Source organism: Pipistrellus hanaki (assembly GCF_964339955.1).
Source record: "Pipistrellus hanaki genome assembly, chromosome: 12".
Taxonomy (NCBI): Eukaryota; Metazoa; Chordata; class Mammalia; order Chiroptera; family Vespertilionidae; genus Pipistrellus; species Pipistrellus hanaki.
Window position 1 is genome coordinate 59,417,628 of NC_140514.1, and position 25,301 is coordinate 59,442,928.

The window sequence follows — 25,301 nt, forward strand, 5'->3', positions numbered from 1 at the left end:
GAGAGAGAGAGAGAGAGAGAGAGAGAGAGAGATCACCCCAATAAATTTTAATGAAAATTTAAAAAGTACATTAACTACATTAAATGAAAACCTATAAGATATAAGGGATTCCATATGGTAGCCTCGGGCTGAGAGATGACCTGCGGACAGAGTTAGAAGGGGCTTCGGTCTTGCTGGACAAGGCATGGATGGGGCACCGGCCCGGAGAAGCTGCGGGTTAGCCAGGCTGCAGCTGGTGCGGAGTTGCTGAGCCCACATGGAGCACCCTCCAGGGTGGACAGGAGCAGTCAGCGGGGCACCTACCTGCAGGGGATCCTGCTTTCAGGAGGAGGAGGCAAGAGGCAGAGAAGGGCTGCTCGAGGGCACCCTGGCAGCACAGGCCTGCTGGATTTTCCCCAGGGGTCACCAGGCAAACCATGTGAAGTTGCGGAGGGACCACTTCCAGGGCCCGTGGCTCCGGCAGGATCCACACGAAGTCCTCCTTCCCGCACGCTGACCTCCCAGGCTGGGACGAAGTTGCGGGAAGCCCCTTTCTGCCTCAGGTCCCTCTGCTGAGAGAGCTCCGCGTGGTGCTCACGTGAAAGAAGAAATCTTATAGGATTTCATTGTTGGCTATAGAGCCTGCACTGAGGGTGCATTTGGAGCTGAGAGGACATAAACTGGTGGTGACAGAGAACTGAGCAAGAAATTAGCACATAGTAGGTGCTCAGTAATTGAAAGTGAGAATATGATAGCTATTCAGGAAAGATGGATAAATTTAAATTAGTTGGAATACATTTAAAATTAAGCAGCTGTGTTCATCTTAATTGTCATGTCATTTGTTGTTGTGAATTATCTAACTAGACACAAAGTTAAGAATCTGTGTGTGAAATAATGCTCATCTCTAATTCATGTCTCTTTTCTCGATTTTCTGTTTGCCCAGGTCTTATACAATATACTAATCGCCTTCACAAAGATGCACAAGTTCGAAAGCATCGAGCCTGTGGACGTTTTGGCGGGATGTGCCCGGTTCATTATCGTGGGGGTCGGGGGAGTCTTTTTCGGCATTATTTTTGGATTTGTTTCTGCGTTTATCACACGTTTCACTCAGAACATCTCTGCAATTGAACCACTCATCGTCTTCATGTTCAGCTATTTGTCTTACTTATCTGCTGAGACCCTCTACCTCTCAGGCATCCTGGCGTGAGTACAACCTAAGGATTATCTCTCGTGGCAAAAAAAAAAAAAAAAAAAAAAAGAGCATTCTGGCCCACGTCTTGCGGACCAGCCTCTGGTGAAGCTGGGCTGCAATGCTGATTCTCAGAGGGGTGGCGGGATTCGGGTTTATCAGGCACATGTGAAATCTGATGCAGATCCTTTGCCAAACACTCTTTCTAGCATTTTTGTGTGCTCTCTTCTCCTGATCGCCTGAGGAGAGCACAGCAAGTACAAGGTCACTTAAAAATCATCAGAAAAGCTGCTGCCGACAAAATCTGGGAGACAGTACATTTTTTTCTTTGAAAAATTCACTCTTTGAGTTAGGGGAAGCATGCCCTGTGGGACTGTCTTCTGCTATGGGCTCTGCCTTCTGCATTTCTTCAAACCGCATTGCAGCTCCAGGACCTTCAGGGCAGAGTGAAACCAGGCAGATGGGATAAGACTGGAAATCCAGGTCTCTTTTTTCTTAATGAAAAACATCATGTAAACATTTATTCTTGTCGGTAGTGGAATGAGGCTTTTCACCGTGGCCCTTACACCTGGTCATGTTGTTTTCTCTCAGGCGTTATTCTCATACTAGTGGAGCAGGGGGAGAGAGGGGTTTCCTCTGCCTAGCATGCAACCTCTCCAATCGGGAACCCCTTGGGTGATGTCCAACCACAATCTAGAACCACTGGCTCCTAACCATTCATCAGCCTGCTTGCCTGATCGCCCCTAACTTTCTCTGCCTGCCTGCTTGATCGCCCTAACTTCCCTTCCTTGCTGACCTGATCTCACCCCCAAATGCCCTCCCCTGCTGGCCTGATCGCCCCTAATGACCTCTGCCTTGGCCCCGCCACCATGGCTTTGTCTGAAAGGAAGTCGAACATCCAGAAGATGGCTGATTGACCGGTCTAATTAACATATTACTTTTTTATTAGTACAGATGAAGCTAGTTGGACTGCAATAGTTAATTTTATTGTCCAAAGATAACTATTTTAATTAAATTTAACAGTGCAAAAGCTAGGTACCCCTATTTCTCACCTTAAAAATGATCAGAACTACTAAGACAAGGAAAAGTTCTCTTCACCCACACCCTTCCTAAGTGGATCTAAACCAGAAATATTTTGAATGAAAAAATTCTTATTAAATTATTGGAAGAAATGCTGCTCAGGGGGAGACACTGAGGCACCGTGTTGAATGACTCCTCCTAGGGAATCACCATGGATATTTGGGTTAAAAAAGCAGAGTGGAGAGACAGTGAGGGGATCGGCAGAACTCCTGGGTGGGAGGGCAAGATAGAAAGAGCTGGGCTACCAGTGTGGCATGAACTCCTGCCATCGTGCTGTGGGAAGGCCATGGCCTTCCCACCACATTCAAGTCCTGAAAACCCCTGGGGAGGACGAAGAGGCAGAAAGAGAATCTGTGGAAAGGCTGCAGCCAGAGAGGGGAGGGGATGTTTTCTCGGGATAAATACAGGAGTTGTGTGTCTGTGGCACCAGCAATACGGTGGGTTTGTGGAGAGGGACAAGCCCTCTGCTTCTCCCTGAGACTCGGCTCCTCCTGCAGCATCACGGCCTGTGCAGTGACAATGAAAAAGTATGTGGAGGAGAATGTGTCCCAGACGTCCTACACGACCATCAAGTACTTCATGAAGATGCTGAGCAGTGTCAGCGAGACCCTGATCTTCATCTTCATGGGCGTGTCCACCGTGGGGAAGAACCACGAGTGGAACTGGGCCTTCGTGGGCTTCACGCTGGCCTTCTGCCTGCTCTGGAGAGCCATCAGTAAGTAAGGGGCCGCGGCCAGGAGACGGCCTGCTGCTTTCAGTGTCCCTTATCCCTTCCTGAGTGCCCTAGCACAGTGAGGTGATGCCAACTGGTTCTACTGGTTCGGGGAGTACGGGCACCTTGTGGCCTGGAGTGCTGTTTACTCCTTCACTTGGTTCAAAGTCCTTAGTGGCTGATAAGGCTCTGCCTGGAGCAAGGAGCATTATTAATTAGTTGGAGGGAGACCGTCCACAGCTCACATTAATATAGCAGCGCCTTCTCCCTGCTCTGCCTTGCCCGCTTGCACCTGAGTCAGATATAGACTGAGCTGTGAGCTGAGGGCATTTGCGCTTTTGTCCCAGGAAAAGTGAGATGTCACACGTTGTGGCCTGTGTAAGGCAAGCACTGTTAGAAATGTTTTCCTAAATAACACCGGTGCTGTCAGCTGATGCACAGAAATCAAGGACTGGGAATGCATCTTTACTTATAAGAAGTGCTTGGTGTTAAGTAATAAAGACAACGCTCTACATGATGTAATTAGAACCCCCTCTATAAAATATGCCTAACTTAAAAAGTGAGATGTTTTGACGAATGGCTGCTGGTTTATTTTGTTTTATGTTTCTGGAGCTAGAAAAACATTAAGTGCTGAACTATAATGTAGGTGTTGACTTTTGACTAGAAGCAATTATATTTTAAAGTGATTTGACCAATATTTAAAGCATTTTGAAAAATATTTTTATCAATATTGTCAAGCCGATACTCAAAGAGAAATTAGGAGAAATGGCTGAGAACTTATTAAGCATTAATTAATTTAGGATAGGTTTCAGGATCTTGAAAAATAATAAGAATGAAGAAATATTAAAATATTCATAAAACTTACTCTGAATATGTGTGCCTCAAGAGGAAAAATTTAAGGAAACTTTGATAGAAATGTATAATCCCACATCAAGTCCTGGCACTATTACTAAACTGCTATTTGACTTTGGACAGATATTTAACTACTCTAAATATTCCTCCTTAGTCACAAACTGTGGGTGTGGACAGCTTTCCGAGCCCCTGTCAGCGAACGCTGTAGGAGTGCAGCGTTAGGAAAGCGAACAGGAGAGAAGTGACATGACTGAGCTCTGGCCCAAGCAGCAATACAAACCACCTAGGGGTGGACACTGGGCCCCTTCAACACCACTGACCTTGGCAATCGCCCAGCCGACTCCCATCCTCTGACAGTGAGGACAGAGCCAGGTCAGATGCTGCTCTCCCACCCCAGCCTGCTCATTGCAGCTCACACTGGTTCACACTCAAGGAGGCACATAACACATAGGCCCTGCTCTGTAATTACTTACAGCTATGAAATTAACTTCAACCCATATCCCCCTTCTGCTAGAATATGATCAGTACCTTCCTTAAGCAGGTGTGACACTGAGGACATGACACAATTAAGAGCCTCGCCCGAGGTCTCATGATCCATAAGCATGCGGAGGAGCCAGGACAAACAACAGGAAGTGAACAGAGGGAATGTGACTGTCTTGAGCTACCAGTGTGCCTGTAATCAAAGGCTGGGTGCCATGGAGTCTGGTGATTAGAAGTCACATGAAGATGCTGAGCGCTGGAGTGTTAGTGCAGGGACCTCTCGCACCAGGAACCACTGCACTGACGGCAGTAGGTTACGTGGGTCGCCTGCTGGAGATGGAAAATCAATGTGGTAGAAAGGACCTCTGTTTTAAATAAGCTCTCCCGCCCTTCACCCTCACTTACAGCAAGAACCCTTCTCTTGAATTCTTGCCAGCATCCTTTTTGTTTGCATAGAATCTCGAGAAGAACCAAACCAACCACAAAAGATGTGCTCACCCTGTAGAGACCACAGTCACAAAGAAGGAGATTCCTTTTACACTGAAAATTACACACCTCCTTTGGTTACTCAGTGAGAACATGAGATGATAGAAATGTTTTATTCCCCAGACAATGCTTTGGTTTTATCTTGTTTTGAAAGGCAGAGCAAAACCATGAGCATAAATTAGAATGTCTAGGTCACATCTCATATCAGAAAGTATCAAAATGTATGACAGTAAGTGCACACACTCAGAGGACTCGAGGAAGCGCCTGACCGGAGCACTGCTGTTCGGACGGGCGTCACGGGTGGAAGAAATGAGGTGCCAGCTCTGAAGGCCCGCGCAGGACGTGGTTCTCTCATTGCACCTCCAGGCACTCACGACCCTGTCAACACCCCCCTCTGCAGGCGTGTTTGCTCTCTTCTACGTCAGTAACCGCTTCCGGACCTTCCCCTTCTCCGCCAAGGACCAGTGCATCATCTTCTACAGCGGCGTCCGTGGAGCGGGCAGCTTCTCGCTGGCATTTCTGCTGCCCATGTCTCTTTTTCCTCGGAAGAACATGTTCGTCACTGCTACGTTAGTGGTTATATATTTCACTGTATTTATTCAGGTTGGTAAGTTTTATTCCTATTTGAAATAAGTAGATTCTTTCAGGATTATGCATTAAATTACTGTAATACCAAAAAAGTACACTTTATTTGATTCTCAGACATGATTTTCTATCTCTATATTGTCTGTTTATTTTTAGAAATTATATAATATATCCAAACTAAATTCCCACATATTTATAAATCATGTTTGTGCTATCCTTCAACCTCTAAAATATGTTGGTTTTTAACCAGTAAAATATTCATCAAAATATTCCTGGGTAACAGGTGAATTATAGCTACTCTATGATGTGTTGCTTAAAATGATATTCCAATTAATACTCAACAGCACAAATTTCTATTTTAGCTCGAGCTACTTTTCAGCAAACTAGTAAGAGGTTATTTTAAGGGAGGAAACTAAACTCCTGCTTTAAAAATAGTGACATAATGCCTATTTTATTACATAATTTAAAAGAATTAAATAATAACCAAAGAGTGAAGCATTTAGCCAATAGAAGCTAGTAAAAAACAAAGACATAAAAATTGGGAGTTCTAGAAGCTGCATTAATAGACTTGTTCTCTATTATGACAATCTTCACTATAACAAAACCCTTTATTTTCTTACTTATGCTCTAGGGAATCACAATTGGCCCTCTGGTCAGATATCTGGATGTTAAAAAAACCAATAAAAAAGAATCCATCAATGAAGAGCTTCACATCCGTGTAAGTTAATTCTGTCAAAATTAGTAAGTTAGTGAAATGCGTTCCACTTGCCGCCTGAGAGTAACCTAGGGCTTTGATGAAACGTGTGTGTATTCCCCAGACATAGCTTCTTTCCTCTCAGCTCTACCAAGAGTGACATACTAACTCCCTATCACTGTTGTGAGAAGTCACTACAAACTCAGTGGTTTAAAAATAGCACAGTAATTATCTTATATTTCCAGAAGTCAGAAATTCAAAATGGCTCTCGGTGGGCTAAAATCAAGATGTTTTGGGGCTGCATTCCTTTCTGGAGGTTTTAGGGAAGAGCTTATTTCCTTGCCTCATCCAGCTTCTAGAAGCTGCTGGCATTCGTTGGCTTCCTGGACCCCTTCCTCTTCGCAGCGAGTGGTGGCCAGGCCGGTCTTTCTCATGCTGTGTCCCTCCAACACTGACTCTGCTGCCTTCCCTTCCATATTAGAGACTTTTATGATTATATTGGGCCATGTGGATAACTTAGGATATTCTATCTTAAAATCAACTTACTGGAAACCCTAAGTCCATCTGCTCTTAATTCATCTCTGCATATGTAGTAGTGTGTTCACAGGCTCTGGGGATTGAGACACGGCATCTTTGGAGACCATTATTCTGCCTACCAGTCTGTCCTCTGCCCTCCAAAGGTTCATGTCTATTCCACACGCAAAATACATTAGCTCTATCCCAACATCCTAAAAGTTTCAATACATTATTTTAACTCAAAGACCAAAAATCTTATCTAGATCTTATCAGTTTAAAAGTCCCAAGGATGATCATCACATTTGTCTAAATCAGGCGTGGATGGAGCCCAGGTATAATCCATCCTGAGGCCAAACTCCTCTCCAGTTCTGCATCTGTGACACTCAAGAAGTAGAAGTAAGTTATCTTCTTCCAAAACACATTGGTGGGCAAGTCACAGGATAGCAGCTGTAGATAATCATTTTCAAAAGGGAGGAGAGATGGAAGGAAAAAAGGAGTCGCCCATCCCAAGCATCTCTCTCAGTTCACCTGGGAAAACTATTTGGTTTCAAAGCCTGAGAACAATCTTCTGTGATTCTTTGTTCTGTCTTCTTGGTTTTAAACTCCACCCTCTGAGTCATACTCCTTTTTTCATCCAAGGTGGCCTGTTGGGAGCTCATTAATTTGATCAGCCTGTTTCTTGCCTGTAGAGTTTCGGGGATCTCAAAGCCTTCTTTATTTTGTCTTTTCTCTCTCCCTTTTGGTCCAAGCTGGTGGTGTTTCTGAGGAGAAAAGCAGAAGCAGTAGGAGATATATATATTAAGACCTTTGTTACAAGGAATTGGCTTGTCTACTGTGGGGACTGGCTAGACATGTCCGAAATCTATGAATAGGTCATTAAGTTCTAAAGCTGGGAAACTCTGTGTCACTCCAATACTGACTCTTCTGCCTTCCTCTTCCATAGTAAACACCCCCATGATTACCCTGGGCATGAGACTCAGCCTCTGTGCTCAAGTGGCAACCTCAGCTCTGCTCTTCAGGCCTTGCAACTGACCAAATCAGGCCTGTCCACATTTTCTGGAGTGTTCTCCTTTACATAAGTAGCTGGCTCTGGACTTTAATCATACCTGCAAAATGCCTTCGCTACAATAGCGAGATGGTGTTAGCAACGACTGGGGACTTGCCTAGATAACCTGACCCTTCAGAGAACTTTCACTGTGACTAATGTAGAGAGTTGTCCTACTTGGTTCTAAAGCCCTTGTTCCAGTGGCACCTGGTCCCCTGCTCTTCCTGACGTTGATTAGAAAGGGGTGAAGGATTCTACTGCCCCCACAAATGTCTCCGTGCGGAGTTCAGTGAAAATAGCCATGTCTGACAAAGAGGAGGTGAAGTTGAGCATGGCTTCTACCTGTTAATTTTATTGAAGTTCTATACAATCATGAATGGGGTATTATTCTATGTGGCTCCAGGGAATAGAAATGAGAATGGAGGTATGGAAGATATAGTGAGAGAGCCTTCGGCTCCGCTAATAAAGAGCACTCTCACCTGTTTCTAACATGACACACCCAAAGCTTAAGGGGGTGTGCGCGCCATGACTGGGAACATGTGGCACAGACATTGTACAAGAGGTCGGAGCTCTGAGGGGATGATTGGCTCAGGTAATTTTTAGGTTTCTTTCATCCTCGTGAATTCATGATGTTAAAGCTGGAGAAACTGCTGAAATCATTCAAAATTAGCCCTGAATTTCATGGCCAAAGTCACCTGAGAAAATAAAGCAATTAAACTGAAGAAAACCCAAAATAAAAATTTTCGAATTCATTAAAGAATATTCAATAGATGAGGATAAGGAGTATTTTAAAATAAGTAATGATTTAATCTAATTAAAAATTTTTATTTCTTTATCCCCTCTGCTTATTATTTTGAGAAATTAGAGATTATATAAATTTCTAATATATAATCTAAGACAATAGAAATTGGATATTTCCTTTGTATTATATAGCTAAGACATTAGAAATTGGGTATTTCCTTCTTATTTGTTTTCTTAAAAAAGTTATAATTATTAATAGGATATCCATCAATTAAATATTTCAGAATTAATTTAGTATTTTAATCTATTTTGCAAAAAAATTTTAGAAGCCAAAATATAAATTTAAATTATATCAAGACTAATTTATAAATTTCTAAGAGATTATCCTTACTCCCTAAATTCCTATGAACAATTTTTATAAATCAAATGTAGTATAATTGGCTTGGGTGATGAAATGTAAATACTGAGACAAAATGTCAGATAAAAGAATAGAGACATAGGTAAATTTTATTGTCATATGTTTTTATAATAAATATCTGCAGTATTATATTTTAGAAACTGCATAAATTGGATATCATTATCTTTTCTTTTGCAATGAAATTAAAAGTAACAATTGTTTATTAGGCTTTATATCCATGTGATTTCAATAATATTTCAATAGTATTTCCTCGACCACCCTAGAAAAAATGATTCAAATGAAATGGCAGGTAACCTGTTTTCATTGCAAGTTATGTGCATCATTAATGAGCTTTGTTCAGCAGTCTTTCAGTCCTGAATGAAGTTAGGTCACTATGGAAGGAATGACACATGCAGTGGCGTGAACAGAGTGAGAGGAGAGGCTAAGCTCAGAGGAATCAGGCCTCCTGTGTGCCAGGGGGCAGCAGCGTCCCTGTGTCTTAGCGTTAACCTGCACCAGCAATCGTTTTCTTGCATTTGGTTTGGCAGCTGATGGACCACTTGAAGGCGGGAATTGAAGATGTGTGTGGGCAATGGAGCCACTACCAAGTGCGAGACAAGTAAGGAGACAGGGTCCCCCTCTAGAAAGGATGTTGATGGCGTGGAACTCCAAAGGTTACCCTGAAGCTGGGCGTACCCTGGGAGGAGTCTAGAGGAGGGGGCCAGAAAGACGAAGGGGTGGGAGCCGGCCGGACAGGAAGCAGGGGATAGACGGCCCTCAGAGGGCCGCCCGGAGTGTCAGCAGTAACAATGTCGGGAGCAACGTGTGGCATTAAATACGTAACTGTCTCTGTAAGGTGTCTCCAACGTACGGCAACGCCCTTTTTGAAATTCAGTCTCCGGTTTAAGAGGGAAAGTGGGGCTAGAGGTAGAGGTTGTGAGTCCTCAGAGTGTTTGCACTCCTGCTCCAAACTGGCAGCTCCGAGCAACAGCGTGCAGAGCAGCCTGAGGAGCCTGCAGAGGCTCACGGTGATGCCAGCCCAAGAGCGACCAGAGCAGGCTCTCCGCCATGGCTCTCCCCCCTCCGGTGGCCTCCACACAAGGGGCAGGAGGACGGCACCCGCAGGCATTGGAACTGACCAGGTTTGGGTGGAGGGCCCGGGTGGCTGTAGGACAGCCGCTGTGCTACTAGCTGTCAGAGTGAAACTCCTGCTCCGAAGCCCAGCCCCTCGTTTCTTCTTTACAATTGGGGCTGAGCGAGGCTGGCCCTGCTCCCCACTTATGCACACTTTTTGGCCTGATGGCTTGTCCCTTCCTTTTGTTTCATTGATTTTTCCTTTATTTCAAAAAATGCATTAGTTCTACTATTAGACACTTTTTTAAAAGTGTGTTCAGCGGCTATGAATTCCAGGCACTGCCCTAGAGTTTCTCAGACTAAAGTTAGTAGTAATTTGTTTAAGGAAAAATGCAGTTACATAACATGCACAGAAAGTAAACGTTTCCACAATGTTGGTTTTCATTTTTAGGTTTAAAAAGTTTGATCATAAATATTTACGGAAAATCCTGATCAGAGAGAACCTGCCGAGATCCAGCATCGTTTCCTTGTACAAGAAGCTGGAGATGAAGCAAGCGCTTGAGATGGCGGAGACCGGGGCGCTGAGCGCCTCAGCCTTCGCCAGGCCCCATCAGTAAGTGCTGGCTGCGCTCTGATCTACGTTCGTTTCCCGTATGTAAAATGGAAATTTCAATTATAGTTTAAATAGTTTCAGGTTTACAGCATAGTGGTTAGACAATCATATACTTTATAAAGTAACCCCTGATATTTCAAGTACCCACCTGACACCATGCATAGATATTATATATATATACAATATATACTAGAGGCCTGGTGCATGAAATTCGTGCGCTGGGCAAGGGGTTCCCTCAGCCTGGCCTGCACTCTCTCACAGCCCAGGAGTCCTGGGGGAGGTCTGACTGACAGCGTGGGGGCCTAAGCCATCAGTCAGACATCATTAGCATTGCCAAGGAGGCGGGAGAGGCTCCCACCACCACCGCGGTGCTCGCCAGCCATGAGCCCAGCTTCTGGTTGAGTGGTGCTCCCCCTGTGGGAGAGCAATGACCACCAGGGAGCAGCTACTGCGTTGAGTGTCTGCCCCCTGGTGGTCAGCACACATTATAGTGACCGGTCATTCCACCATTGAGTCATTTGCATATTAGCCTTTTATTATTTAGGATACACTGTAGATGAGGCCTCTAGAACCATAAGAAATGCAAAAAATTCACTGTTAACCCATTATTGAAATCCCCCACTTAAAATCAAATTGCCCTCATCCCCTCCCCCCATGGGGCATGTGCTGCACCTTGGAAACCACTGGGCTTGACACTTTTTCTCTCTGAGCTTCATTTCTGAACACATACATACACGTATGCCATGGGAATTATAATCTCTTCTCCACCTCCCACACTGGGTTGTCATGAGGAGGTTCTGAGCTGATAAACCTAGAAATGTTCCATCCAGTAAGTGATGTCTAAATGGAAGGGACTGTTATTTTTAAGCCCGCAGGTACCCTCGCAGGTGGCAGGTGCTGATTAGTGGAGGAGGGCATGATTGTTTCCTGGGACTGTAGTTGTGGAAGCTTTGCAGAGGGTTCTGCAGGCCTCGGAGGGGTGGGCTCTGGCCAGCAGCCCTGTAGCAGTGGTTGTCCCTGGAGGTGCTGGCCTGGGGGGAGTGGCACTAGTGGGCCGGCGAGACCCAAGGGGAGTAACTGTCAAACCTTCCCACTTGGTGCCATTCTTTAAATTGTATGTGGCTGTTTCGTAGCTATGCCTGCTCAGGGCTGGGTCCCAATCTCCTGGAGCTGGGTGGGGGCCAGGCCAGGGGTGAGCCAGGTGGGCTAAGAGGGCAGGTTTAGCTGTGCCCCAGCTAAGTGTGCTTCCGCTGCAGAGATGCCGCTGCTGCTCTGGGGTGGGGGGGGTGGGGGGGAGGGGCTGACCCTGGGGGGCCACTCAGTCCTGCCTCCACGGGGTCTGGAGATGTAGGGAGGAGAGATGTGCCCGGCCCCACTGGAGGGGCCCAGCAGTGACAGACCTCGGGCCTCAGGTGCCTCAGGGGCGCGGACAGATCACCACTGGTGTGCTATTGCTGTGGGCACCCTGGCAGGGTGGTGGGGAAGAGATTGGGAGTCAGAGGTGTGGGCTGTAGCTACCCCCGAGGCTGGGTCTTCTCCCTGCCCGGTCAGCCTCTCCATCCTCCCAGGGGTGCGGGGCTGGGTAGGGTGTCCGTGCATCCCCCTGCGGGTGCGGGGCTGGGGTAGAGTGTCCGTGCATCCCCCTGGGGGTGAGGGCTGGGGTAGGGTGTCTATGCAGGAGGATTGGAAGAGCTTCCTGTGGCCGCTTCTTCTTCCTTCTTTGCAGTCCAGGCTCCTAGCAGGCGCTCTCCTCAGACCCGGGAGCTGGGCTCTGGCCACCTTCCCCTTGCTGCAAAAGCAGCCTCCTGCTGGTCTGTCAGTATGCAAATTGGTCGTTACTGTGACACCATTAGAACCAATTAGCATATTACCTCTTTGTATAGAGAGATTGCTGGCTATATTCCCTGTGCTGTACTTTACACCCCTGTGACTGTTCTGTTTCTACCAATTTGTACTTTTTAATCCTTCACCTTTTCACCAGCCCCCAGCCCCTCCCCTCTGCAAACACTGATGTAGATGTTCAAGGCCAGGCCTTCCAGGGCACTGACTTGTTGCTTTACTGAAGGGTGATGTTGGGTGGGAAAAGGGAGGAACTGTTTTGTAGGTTGGCCATGACCAACCTGTTTCACCTAATTCCTGAAACTACGTTCCAGCAAAGGTTGCCTTCTTGCCCATGAATATTTAGAATTCTAGTATATTTTATAAGACTTTCTCTTTCTCTTTCTAATTAGAAGTCTCTACCTTCTGACCCCTATTCACCTGGTTCTAATCCTGCCATTGCGTTCCTCCCACTAGTCATTTTCCTTCCTCTCTTGAATGAAGTCAGCATTCTGAGGGACTAACTTGGATTTGGGATGAGTGGGGCTAGCAAGAGGCATGATGGCTGGGGGACTATTATAAAAGAAAGCTGTTTGTCATTGTGTCTAAGGAAAAAAAAAAAAAACCCGTGTGAGATTGGGAGATTTGCCTTGAGTCCGTGTGAGACCAGCTTGGAATAGGATTGGGGGGACATGCTTCCGGTGGGTCTGGCGCCGAAGGGGGCTGGTGGAGACGCGGTGTGTGGAGGGGCAGCGTTATAAGACGTTTCCCTTGGAGGCGTGGTGCTTCTATTGGAGCATTAGGAAACCAATTATCCTAAGAGCTGGCTCAGTATATTTTTAATATATTTTCATTGATTTCAGAGAGGAAGGGAGAGGTGGGGAGAGAGAGAAACATCAGTGATGAGAGAAAATCATTGATGAGCTGCCTCCTGCACACCCATCCTAGGGATCGAGCCTGCAACCCAGGCATGTGCCCTGACCAGGAATTGAGCCACAACCTCTGGTTCATAGGTTGATGCTCAACCACTGAGCCACGCCAACTGGATTCAGTATTTTTAAAGTTGTTTTAACTCCCTAACATTTAACAAGAGCCTCTTCCATACCACAAGAATGATTCTCCACCCTCCGAAGCCCAGGTTTCTGCTAAGAAATGCATTCTGGTTTGAGCAAATTAAGCAGAACGTCTGCTTAATGTGAGGAGCACCAGCCCTCCACCTGACCCACTCAGCTGGTAAGGACACTGGATCAGGAGCTTTACTAATATCCTCACGTGGAGAGAAGAGCTAAGAATAGATGTTAATAAGATTGTCACCACATCTGAGTGTTACTTCTCACCCAGCTGGGTGGGCAGCACCTCGCCGCTTCATGGCCTTGTGTGACTCCGGGTCAGCAGGAAGCGCCTGCCCCTTTGTCGGCGGGACTGTTCGGAGGCTGATTAGTTTGTGTCAGTGCTGCCCGTTGCACGGCTTCCAGGACACTAGGGAGCTGACGGAGGAAGCACTAGCAGGTGTGTGCTGTGGGCCGTGCTGAGCCGTGTGAGAGCCGGAAGCAGAGAGAACATTCAGTTTAGCGGTCCTGTCCTTATTTAAAAGTTGATACGTCATTCATCATGGATTCTTTGCATTGACCTTTATTTCCTAATGAACTGCATTCAAACCCCATCAGCTTGATTGCTGGGCTGAGGTGTGGAGGCCAGTGTAGGGAGGGGCACCCTCTCTCTTTGGGCCCAGCCCTGCTCCTCAGGCACCTGCTATGTGAAATCAGACGCAGTCCTGCCCTCATGGAGTTGGGTCATGACACTCATACAGAAGGTTATATTAATAAAGTCAAAGGACACACTGATAATCCTAAGCCTGGGGAGCTATGCGAGTATAGAGGAACAATTCACCTGGGTCCCGGCTCTGAACTGCTCACTGGCGGATGGCACTAACTCACTAACTCGCTGCACAGCAGGAGGCTGGACAGGCTCTGGCAGGTTAGGCCCGGGGACTTCCTCCTGTGGTCTGCTTACTGGTTAGGCGAGCACTTGGTCTAGGAATGCTTATCTCAATGGCAATCAGCTACCCTGAGCTAAAGCTTAACCTGAATCTCTGTATTACATGGCATGGCATAAACAGTTGCCCCCACTTCTGGCCTGAAGAAATTCTAAGCCAGCTTTATTGGGGGGTAGGGGGGTCAGGGGAGCTTCTGTTAAGGTTGTTATTTTTTCCAGACAGGTTTAAAACCTTGACTCAAGATTGATGAGAAAGCCTTCTAGGTGAGAGACAAATGTTTCCATCTATTGCCCAAATGGTGGAGAGGCTTTTTAAACTCATATTTAATTCAAGTTCAGTAGTTAAATTGCATTTATTTGATCTCATCAGAAATATGTCAGACACCTTGCAAAAAGGAATTCCGCTCCTAAGATCAAAGCAGCTAATTTCTTAATAAACAAACCTTCATACAATAATAGGAAAAAGACGTGTGCATTCAGCTCACTTTTTATTATTCTGTGTAAAATGGAAACAGCACAGTGCACTTGTGTTCTTTAGAAGTTAAGCAATCCTTCCCCAAGAGGCTTAGATCTGCAAACTGTGGCTCCAGGGGCCCCTCCCCGAAGCTGTCCCCCGCACGCTGCACTCTGTGGACTCCAGGGCTTTCTCTGGTTTACCTGAACCTCAAACAGCCCTCTGGAACAGGGAGAGTGTGTCCTTGGATCATTATTTTAATGTGAGGCATCCCATTTACCAGCAAGTAGTAAGCTCTTAGAAATACCAGAGAATAGAGGTTCAAGTTGATTAAAACTGTGGAAGCTTTAACAATATTTGGTTAATATTTTAGAGCTATTGAAATATTTATAAATTTATAGGCATAGCAAACTACAACTCTACAACTTAAAAATGTTATATTTTAAAATTCCCAAATAATTTTAATGTCATTTATAAGAGGTATAAAATTATTATAGTTTAAATGTTTTTTATTTGATCACATGTTGACAGGCATATGTTTAGCTTTATGCATTCTTATGCCAAAGACTCTGGAATGAAACCCCATGCAATTTTCATTCTGTAATGGAGCCTTGTTGGGGGAGTCAGGCCTGCCCCCCACTCTCCACTCCTCTGAATGCTGGCCAGCGTGGGCCCTTCCTAAGGGCCATCCCATGGTGCAACGGGAGAGAGGCCTCGCCACCAGCTCCCAGGAGGCTGTTGGGCACAAAGTTTGCACAGTGAGCACGGCCTTCAGTATCTTGACATATTCCCCGGGGATTTCGTGTATAAAGCTATTAAGAGGATGGATTCTTCTACCATGAACCAGGGAATAATATTATATTTGGGGGAATTAATATTATAGCATGAATATAACATCTAACAGATTTTATGTCTATATTACTCGGAATTGAAGCATCTTTTTACATTATTCTGGCATTTTAAAAAGTTAGGAGAAATGTCAACATTTTATTTGAATACCATTTAGTTTCATACTTTCCCATTCAATTTTTGTTTGTTTGTTAATCCTCACCCAAAGATATGTTTTATTTTTAGAGAGAGTAAAAGGGAAGAGAGAGAGAAACATTGATCTGAGAGAGAGAGAGACATGGATTGGTTGCCTCCCGCACATGCCCTGACCAGGGCCCGGACTAAGTCTGCAACCAAGGTACATGCCCTTGACAAGAATCAAATCCGAGACCCTTCAGTCCACAGGCCAATGGTCTATCCACCTAGCAAAACCAGCCAGGGCCCATTTGATTTTAATAGCCATGAAATTTCCATAGAACTTTTATTTAAGGTGACAGAGCTTTCTTTTATGGATAATGAATGAAGGTTGAAATGACAAAGATCTTTCAGTTCACAATTTTTCTTTTTTTGACCAAGAGATTATTAACATTCATTTCTCTAATGACTGTATCTCTCCTGTGCTCGTGAGGTCAGTGTTTCAGGGTGATTCTGCTAACCGAGTGGCATATGGGAAGCTCCCAGTGTCGCTGCCCCAATAGCAGCTCATCTGCACAGCTTGGGCTGCAGCTTCCTGTGGGTGAGTGAGAGGAGTGGGAGACCTGGGGCCTGTGCCACAGCTCCAGCGGCAGCCTGAACGCACCTATAATTACACTTGGCCCTTCCCAACGTGGTCACTTATACACCAAGGAGTGTGCCAGGTCAGGTCCACTGCTATCTGAAAGTTTAACTTCAACTTTCTTTACCAATGGTGTTTCCTATTTGGCTGTTTTATGACACATACAGAGAATTGAATTGTTTGATTAGCTGTTCTTTCTGCTTAGCAATAGATTACTTCCACCGTAATACAGGCATGTGTTCAGATTGTTGGAATGTGTGGGTGTATCTAAATTAGAATATATTTTACTTGAAGGACATTTAAACAGTTAAGTTGAAACATCTTTATGATAATGTTCAGTTCACCAAGGGTGGTAACTGCATATCAATAGTGTTGACAATTGTAGAACTAAACTATGAAGACTCTGGTTCAGCAATTCTGTAGAAAGAGCATTAGTTAGTGTGCAGACAGCATTGCTAAGCCCACCCTAGCATTCTGTGATGGCCAGTAGTCACATCTTTAATTCTCTCACCAATTGAAAATTACTTGCAGGACATCCTTGCTATTTATGACTATACTAGAGGCCCAGTGCATGGATTCGTGTACCGGTGGGGTCCCTTGGGAGCCCTTGGGAGCCCTTTAACAATCTCGGACCCCATGGGGGATGTTAGACTGCCAGTTTAGGCCCAATCCCTGAGGCCAGGCCGAGGAACCCCACCAGTGCAGGAATCCATGGACTGGGCCTCTAGCATGCATATAAGATCTTTGGTTAATCTTTTCCCACCCTCCTCTCCCCTTCCCTCTGAGATTCATCAGTCTGTTCCATGTTTCCATGACTGTGCCTTGAGTGTCTGCCCCTTGGTGGTCAGTATGCATTATAGCTACCTGTTGAACAGTTGCTTAGGTTTTTATATAGATACATAGCTACCAATGTTTGGGAAAATTGTTTAAAAGTGGTCTGTTTGGGAACTAGTAACTACTCATCTCTGTGATCAATTACCCTAAGACTTGCTTTGCAAGCAGCTGTTAGCACATTCAGAAGAGCTGCAGCCAGAGAGAGAAAAAAGAAGGAAAAACTCTGTAAGGTTTTATTATACCAAGTGTTAAGATAATAGTATTAAAATAAGAGGAAATCATATTAAAAGATGGTTTAATTTCCTTAGTGCTCTCTTTTTAGTTCTTAAGTTCTGCAGTGAACATACATTACTCCTGCAATAGTAATAGAAATTACCTCCCCTAGATTCAAATGACTGAAATCCGATATATTTCTCAATGTGATGCCATGACTTGGTAATCCTCAGAGGACAATTGTGCATTGAGGTTGACCTGAGCATGACTTGGATTTTGAACCCTCTCTGGGAACTCAGGATGAAGGAAACTGTGGGAGCTGGACTGTGCGGAGGCAGTGAGCAGTCAACTGTTTCTAGAATCTCACTGAGTCCCGGTGTCTCAGAACTAGGCTGGCTTTTGCATGATGAAAGCGTCCCAATTCTCCTTGTAAAATATGATACCAGTTTCTTACAATGTCCTTTAACTGAAGATAAAATTCCTGAAGGAGCAGTCCCTCGGTGGAGGTACTCATAAAGGCACATGTAACAAGGTCATGCTCTCAGCTCAGAGCTGTGGGAAGGAGGCGTGTGGAGAGCGCTGCCCACGCGTGGCTCACGCCCACGACAAGCACAGGGCGGGTCAAGAACAGCCTTGGCTGGGGAGTCTTATTGCTGTTGAATCGAATAGTAAAAGGTTTGGTTTGCATTTTATAGTATTTTTACATTGCTCATTTTTCAATAATTGACTTTGTATTTTACAAACATGTCTTATCATAGCAGATATGAGGGAATAAAATGAGTTGTGTTTCCAACATAAAAACTAAAAGGCATAGAAACTATATCTTCAAAGTGTGAGTCCAGACCTACGATGCCCTCTCACGGCTTGGGAAGCAGCGGGGGGCTGACAAGAAGCTCCTGGAGCTCCCAGGAGCCCGTGATACTTTCAGGCTCCCTTGCCATGGCGGGGAAGCAATGCCTGCCTTTCTCCTCTGGCTCCCAGGGCCCAGCCGTCACCGGGAACCAAGAGGCTTTCCCCTGAGGACGTGGCGTCCATGAGGGACCTTCTGACGCGCAACATGTACCAAGTTCGGCAGAGGGTGAGTAGGACTGTCCTCCAGCAGCCCATTCCCTCCCCCCACCCCCCCGGCCCTGGGCCACCGCTCTAAGCAGCCTCTGCTGGACCACTGCCCGCTGCTTGGTGTGGAGAACAGAGCGCTAATTGTTCCGTTTCTGCTGCAGAGCTGGGTCTGTGGCAGGAGAAGAAATGAGAATCCAGTGGCTGGCCACAGGGGTCAGGCCCTCCCTCCCGAGGGCAAGTGTGGGGCCTGCGGCCACCACAGACAGAACAGCCCGAGGTGGCCGCCTGCAGCTGAGCACCTGTAAGGATCTCCAGAGGCTGAGAGGGTTTGGCCGGACCGCTGGAAGCCTCTACCTTGAGAGGAGCTGGATCGGGCGTGTGACTTCTCAGTTTGGGAAAGTGTGTGGAGGCCCCGCTCTTGGGATCGTCCCAGTGCCAGAAAGGCCGGTTCTGAGCTCTTGGAGACTCGGACTTGGACCCAGGACAGCAAACCTGATCCTCTCATGGGGGTGTAAGTTTGAGGTTCCGATGGAACTTCCCAAGTCTGAGGGTGATTATAAGCGAGTTGTTCACAAGGGCCTTGGTTTTCATTCTGCCGTCGCTCAATCCTGAAGAACCTGCCGATTTAAAGAACGTGGGCTGCCTGTGCTCAGCCCTCCCCAGGCTGATGAAGGTGGAACTTAGGGAAGGCTCCAGAAACAGAGACAGAGGTCCTGGGTCTCCAGCCCAGTCTGAACGGAGGCTCGCTACCCACCTCCCTTTGTTCCGTGTCATTACCGGGAGCCTCTGCCTTCCTTCATCAGCGAGCCTGTCCAGTGTCCGGCACTTCCCTCTAAGCTGTGCCTTCCTTGTGGTCCCCAAATAAGCAGCTGGCGTGGGAAGTCACATGGGAGACCACAGGTAATAAACAGAGGGCCTTCCAAGCCTCCGAGGGGGCTTTTGCCTCCCCTTTTGCTACTTTGAGAGAGTGGAACTTCCCGTCCTTCCTAGGTCATGTGACTCCTCACCTCCCCCACGGTCCTCTTGCTCTCTTAGAGGAAATAGAGCTCTACAGATGCCACCAGAACAGCCATTTGACTGCTTTGTTCCTAGTGGGCAATCTGCAGTTTTGAGGATTGTCACAGAAGGTGACATCTGTAGCCCTCTCGCCTGGGAGACAGGCCAGCAGGCCCTCACAGGTGCTGGGATAGTGATGACAGCCCCTCTGGGAAGAGGCCACCTTGGGAGTCGGGAGTCCCATCAGGGCGGGGCCGGATGAGCACAGGCTGGACCTGGAGGATCCTAGTTCGTGGGTCTGAAGCAGCAGGCCCTGTGGGGTCTGTCCCCCTGGGAGCGCTCTGACTACTCCCTTTGAAGCCATTCGCTCAGCACATCTACAATAGTTAGGGAGCTGCTGGGGAGCTGAGGACCTCACCCCTGGAGATCCTCAGGGGGACAGCCGCAGCAGAAGTGCTTAGAATGCAGTGGGGATGGACACTGAGCAGCACTCCACATTACATGGGGAAAGATCAGCCTTCACCCAGACCCCAGCATAAGTCAGACACTGATGGGCAGTCCCTGGGCTGGCCTAAATGATGAGGTTATGCTCAGAATTTCAATACGCTTTATTTTTCTTTTCTATGAAATTTATTGGAGTGACATTGGTTAATATTATCCTACCAGAGTCCTGGTGAATGAAATTCATGCATGGGGTAGGGGTGGGGGGTGTTCCTCAGCCCAGCCTGCACCCTCTCCAATCTGGGACTCTTCAAAGGATGTCCAACTGCCTGTTTAGGACATCCCTCTCACAATCCAGGACTGCTGGCTCCCAACCACTCACTTGTCTGCCTGCCTAATTGTCCCTAACCATTCTGCTTTCCAGCCTGATCACCTGTTAACCACTCCCCTGCTGGCCCAATCACCCCCAACTGGCCTCCCCTGCTGGCCCAGTCACCCCTAACTACCATCCCTTACCAGCATGGACACCCCTAACTGCCTTCCCATGCCATCCTGGTTGTCCCTACTTGTCCTCCCCTGCAGGCCTGGTTCCCCTCAACTGTCCTGCCCTGTAGACTTGGTCCCCCCTAACTTTCATCCCCTGCAGGCCTGAACCCTCCCCCAACTGCCTTGATAGCCCCCAACTGCCCTTCCTTGCAGGCGTGGTCCCTCCCAACTACCCTCCCCTGCTGGCCATCTTATGTCCACATGGGGCTGCCATCTTTGACCATCTTGTGTGTTGGAGTGATGGTCAATTTTCATATTGCCTCTTTATCATATAGAACTAGAGTCCTGGTGCACAAAATTCGTGCACTGAAGGTGGGGGGGGGGGGGTCCCTCAGCCCAACTTGCCTTCTCTCACATACTGGGAGCCCTCAGGGGATGTCCTACTGACAACTTAGGCCCACTCCCCATGGGACACACTCCTTTGTAGGAAGCAACCTGGCTGATCAGGGGAAGGCACCATGCCCATCACCCCGCTGCTGCAGCCACTGCCAGTCACCATAGCCACCAAGGTGTTTTCATCAACACACCAGTACTCCAGGCCAACACTCCAGTCCCTTCACCAAGAAAAAATGACAACTTTCTTTAGGCATTTTCAAGATGTGTCTTTCTTTCTTTCTTTCTTTCTTTCTTTCTTTCTTTCTTTCTTTCCTTTTTTTCTTTCTTTCTTTCTTTTCTCACCTGAGGATATGTTTCCATTGACTTTTAGAGAATGTGGAATAGAAAGGGAAAGACAGAGAGCAACATCAAAGTGAGAGGAACACTTTGATTGGTTGCCTCCTGCATGAGCCCTGATCTGGGCTCCCGCCAGGGAGGAGCCTGCAACCTAGGTACATGCCCTTGATCAGAATCGAACCCAGACTCTGCAGTCAGCAGGCCAAGGCATTATCCACTGAGTCAAACTGGCTAAGGCAGGATATGGCATTCCTTAGCCCTCCAGAAGTGAGGTGGAAAAATCCTAGATCACCTTTCTGGATTCTTATTACCCAAGTTACTAAGAATATTACCAGTGGCATACAGAAAGCTTAGCCAGTGAGCAGTCAGAAAAGGTGTTTCCTCTGTAGTTCACACCAATCACTGGTTGGGCCCTGCCTAGACCTAAAGCTTCTGCCAGAGGTTTTAGGCCTGGGCAGGGGCCCTCCAGCTCCCTCTGATCACCGGCTCCACCCCTGCCCAGGCCTGCCCAGGCCAAAAGCCTCTTGGGCAGGAGGGGAGTCCCAGCTCCCTGCAATCAATCACAGGGGGTCCGCTCCTGCCCATGTGATCAATCCCAGGGGGTCTGCTCCTGCTACAGGCCAACGCCTCTGCCTCAGCCTGGAACAGAAGTTGAGCCCCAGCTCTCTGTGATTGATCCTGCCCAGGCCTTACCTCACAGTGACCTGGGTGCCAGGATGTTCCTGGGACACAGGCCTTGGGCCATCTTGTTTGGGTTAATTTACATAATCACTCTGATTGGCTATGGGCATAGCAAAGGTATGGTCAATTTACATGTTTGTCTATTACTAGGTAAGATATGTTGCAGGCATGGGATTCTATGTTATAAGATATGTATGTGCTCATAATTAAAGTCAAATCTCCCATCACCATATTTATTTACTTACTTTTATTGTTTAAAGTATTACATAGGTCTCCTTTTTCCCCATTGACCCACAAACCTGAGGGCAAGTCCCCATGGCCCCAGTGTCTATGTACAATACATTAGTTATGATAATATGCATGCATACAAGTCCTTTGGTTAATCCCTAACACTCCCCCTTCCCGGCCCCTTGTCTCTGGAACTATTATTGTTCATCAGTTTATGTTGATCATTATATCCCACATATGAGTGAGATGATGTGATATTTACCTTTCTCCAACTGGCTTGTTTTGCTTAGCATAATGCTCTCTAGTTCCATCCATGTTGTTGCAAATGGTAAGAATTCCTTCTTTTTTACAGTGGTGTAGTATTCCATTGCATAGATGTACCACAGATTTTAATCCATTCATCTCCTGATGGGCCCTTAGGCTGTTTTCAAATCTTAGCTATTATAAATTGTGCTCCTATGAACATAGAGGCATATGTCTTTAATGATTGGTGTTTCTGGTTTTTTGGGATATATTCCTAGAAGTGGGATCACTGGGTCAAATGGGAGTTCCATTTTTAACTTTTTAAGGAAACTCCATACTATTTTCCACAGTGGCTGCACCAGCAGTGCACAAGGGTTCCTTTTTCTCCACATCCTCACATCACTTGTCATTTGTTGATTTGTTGATGATAGCCATTCTGACAGGTGTGAGATGGTACTGCATTGTCATTTTGATTTGCATCTCTCAGATAATTAGTGGCTTTGAGTATGTTTTCATATTCTTTTGGCCTTCTTTCTGTCTTCTTTCGAAAAGTATTTAGGACAGTTGCCATTATTTTTATTGGATCATTTATCTTCCTTTTATTAAGTTGTATAAGTTGCCTATAGATGTTGGAGATTAAACCTTATCAGTGATAACATTTGAAAATATGCTCTCCCATACAGTGGGTTTTCTTGTTGTTTTGTTGATAGTTTCTTTTGCTGTGAAAAAGCTTTTTATTTTGATGTAGTCCCATTTTTTCCCCTTAGTTTCCATTGCCCTAGAAGAGGTATCAGTGAAAAAATTGCTTCGGCATATGTCTAAGATTTTGCTGCCTGTGGATTCCTCTAGTATTTTTATGGTTTCCCATCTTATGTTTAAGTCCTTCATCCATTTTGAGTTTATTTTTGTTTATGGTGTAAGTTGGTAGTCTAGTTTCATTTTTTTGCATGTATCTGTCCAATTTTCCCAACACCATTTATTGAAGAGACTGTCTTGACTCCATTTTATGTTCATGCCTCCTTTGTCAAATATTAATTGAGCATAGTAGTTTTGGTCAATACCTGGGTTCTCTATTCTATTTCATTGTCTATATGTCTGTTCTTGTGCCAGTACTAGGCTGTTTTGGGAACAGTGGCTTTGTAATATAGCTTGAAATTTGGTACTGAGATCCCACCTACTTTGTTCTTCTTTCTCAGGATTGCTGTGGCTATTTGGGGGTCTTTATTTAGTCCAGATGAATTTTTGGAGAGTTCTTTTTAGGTCTGTGAAATATTCCATTGGTATTTTAATGGGGAGTGCATTGAATCTATAGATTGCTTTGGGTAGTATGGATATTTTAATGATGTTGATTTTACCAATCCATGAACATGGTATATTCTTATCTCTTCAGTGTCCTGTAGTTTTCCGCATGTAGGTCTTTTACCTCCTTAGTTGTTTATTTCTAGGTATCTTAATTTTTTTTGGTGTGATGGTAAATGGTCTTTCTTTTTTTGGTCTTTCTTTTTTTTCACTATTGGGGTATAGAAATGCCATAGATTTATTGGCATTAATTTTGTATCCTGCTACATTGCCTAATTCATTTATTAACTCTAATAGTTTTTTATGGAATTTTTAGGGGTTTTTTTTATGTGCAATATCATGTTATTTGCAAATAAGGACAGTTTTACTTCTTTTCTAATTTGGATGCCTTTTATTTCTTCTTCTTGTCTAATTGAAATGGCTAATATTTCCAGTACTATGTCAAACAGGAGTGGTGAGAGTGGGCATGCCTGTCTTGTTCCTGTTCTTAGGGGGAATTGTTTTAGTTTTTGCCCATTGAGTATGATGTTGGCTGTGGATTTGTCACAATGGCTTTTATTATGTTGAGATATGATCCTCTATTCCCACCTTGTTGAGAGTTTTTATCAAGAAAAAGTGTTGGATTTTGTCAATGCTTTTTCTGCATCAATTAATATGAATATGTGTTTTTTAACTTTCAATTTGTTTATGTGATGTATCACATTTATTGATTTGTGGATATTTATTGATCCTTGCACCCCTGGGATCAATCCTATTTGGTCATGGTGTATGATCTTTCTTATATGTACTGTTTTATCTGATTTGCTAGAATTTTGTTGAGATTTTGGCATCCATGTTCATGAGGAATTTTGGCCTGTAATTCTCTTTCATTGTGTGTATTTATCTGATTTTGGTATTAGGGTGATGCTGGCTTCAAGAATGAGATTGGAGCCGAAACTGGTTTGGCTCAGTGGATAGAGCGTTGGGTCTGTGGACTGAAGGGTCCCGGGTTCGATTCTGGTCAAGGGCATATTCATTGGCTGCGGGCACGTCCCCAATAGGGGGTGTGCAGGAGGCAGCTGGTTGATGTTTCTCTCTCATTGGTTTTTCTGGCTCTCTATCCCTCTTCCTTCCTCTCTGTAAAAAATCAATAATATATATATATCCCTCTTCCTTCCTCTCTGTAAAAAATCAATAATATATATATATATATATATATATATATATATATATATATATATATATATATATATATATATATATTTTAAGAATGGGTTTGGAAGTGTTCCTTCCTCTTGAATTTCTTGGAATAGTTTGAGGAAGATAGGTTTTAGTTCTTCCTTGAATGTTTGCTAAAACTCCTCTGTGAAGCTGTCTGGCCTTGGGCTTTTGTTTGCTGGAAGCTTTTTGAAGCTTTTTCCCCCATAGTTATTGGCCTATTGTGCTATTTAGATTCTTCCTGATTGTGTTTTGGAAGGTTATATTTTCCTAGGAATATGTCCATTTCCTCCAGGTTGTCCAGTTGGTTGGAATAGAGTTGTTCATATTATTTTTTAACAATCCTTTGTATTTCTGTGGGGTCTGTTGTTATTTCTCCTCTTTCATTTCTGATTTTGTTTATTTGGATCCTCTCTCTTTGCTTCTTGGTGAGCCTGGTTACAGGTTCATCAATCTTGTTTATCTTTTCAAAGAACCAGCTCTTGGTTTTGTTGATCTTTTGTATTGTTTATTGTTGTTGTTGTTGTTCTCTATGTCATTTATCTCTGCTCTGATCTTTATTATTTCATTTCTTCTGCT

At 45.3% G+C, this 25,301-nt stretch overlaps 1 protein-coding gene across 1 annotated transcript in view; it reads left to right on the forward strand.

The window, feature by feature from the left end:
* The window catches only part of SLC9A4 (solute carrier family 9 member A4), a gene marked incomplete at both ends in the record, with an annotated part of 59,423 nt that overhangs the window by 19,667 nt on the left and 14,455 nt on the right, over nucleotides 1-25,301 (forward strand). The window contains 7 exons of the mRNA XM_084900499.1: nucleotides 923-1,182; nucleotides 2,746-2,963; nucleotides 5,179-5,381; nucleotides 5,995-6,081; nucleotides 9,305-9,375; nucleotides 10,282-10,443; nucleotides 18,342-18,438. Of these exons, the coding sequence (XP_084756625.1) occupies nucleotides 923-1,182; nucleotides 2,746-2,963; nucleotides 5,179-5,381; nucleotides 5,995-6,081; nucleotides 9,305-9,375; nucleotides 10,282-10,443; nucleotides 18,342-18,438 (1,098 nt within the window). The remainder of the gene's footprint in view (nucleotides 1-922; nucleotides 1,183-2,745; nucleotides 2,964-5,178; nucleotides 5,382-5,994; nucleotides 6,082-9,304; nucleotides 9,376-10,281; nucleotides 10,444-18,341; nucleotides 18,439-25,301) is intronic.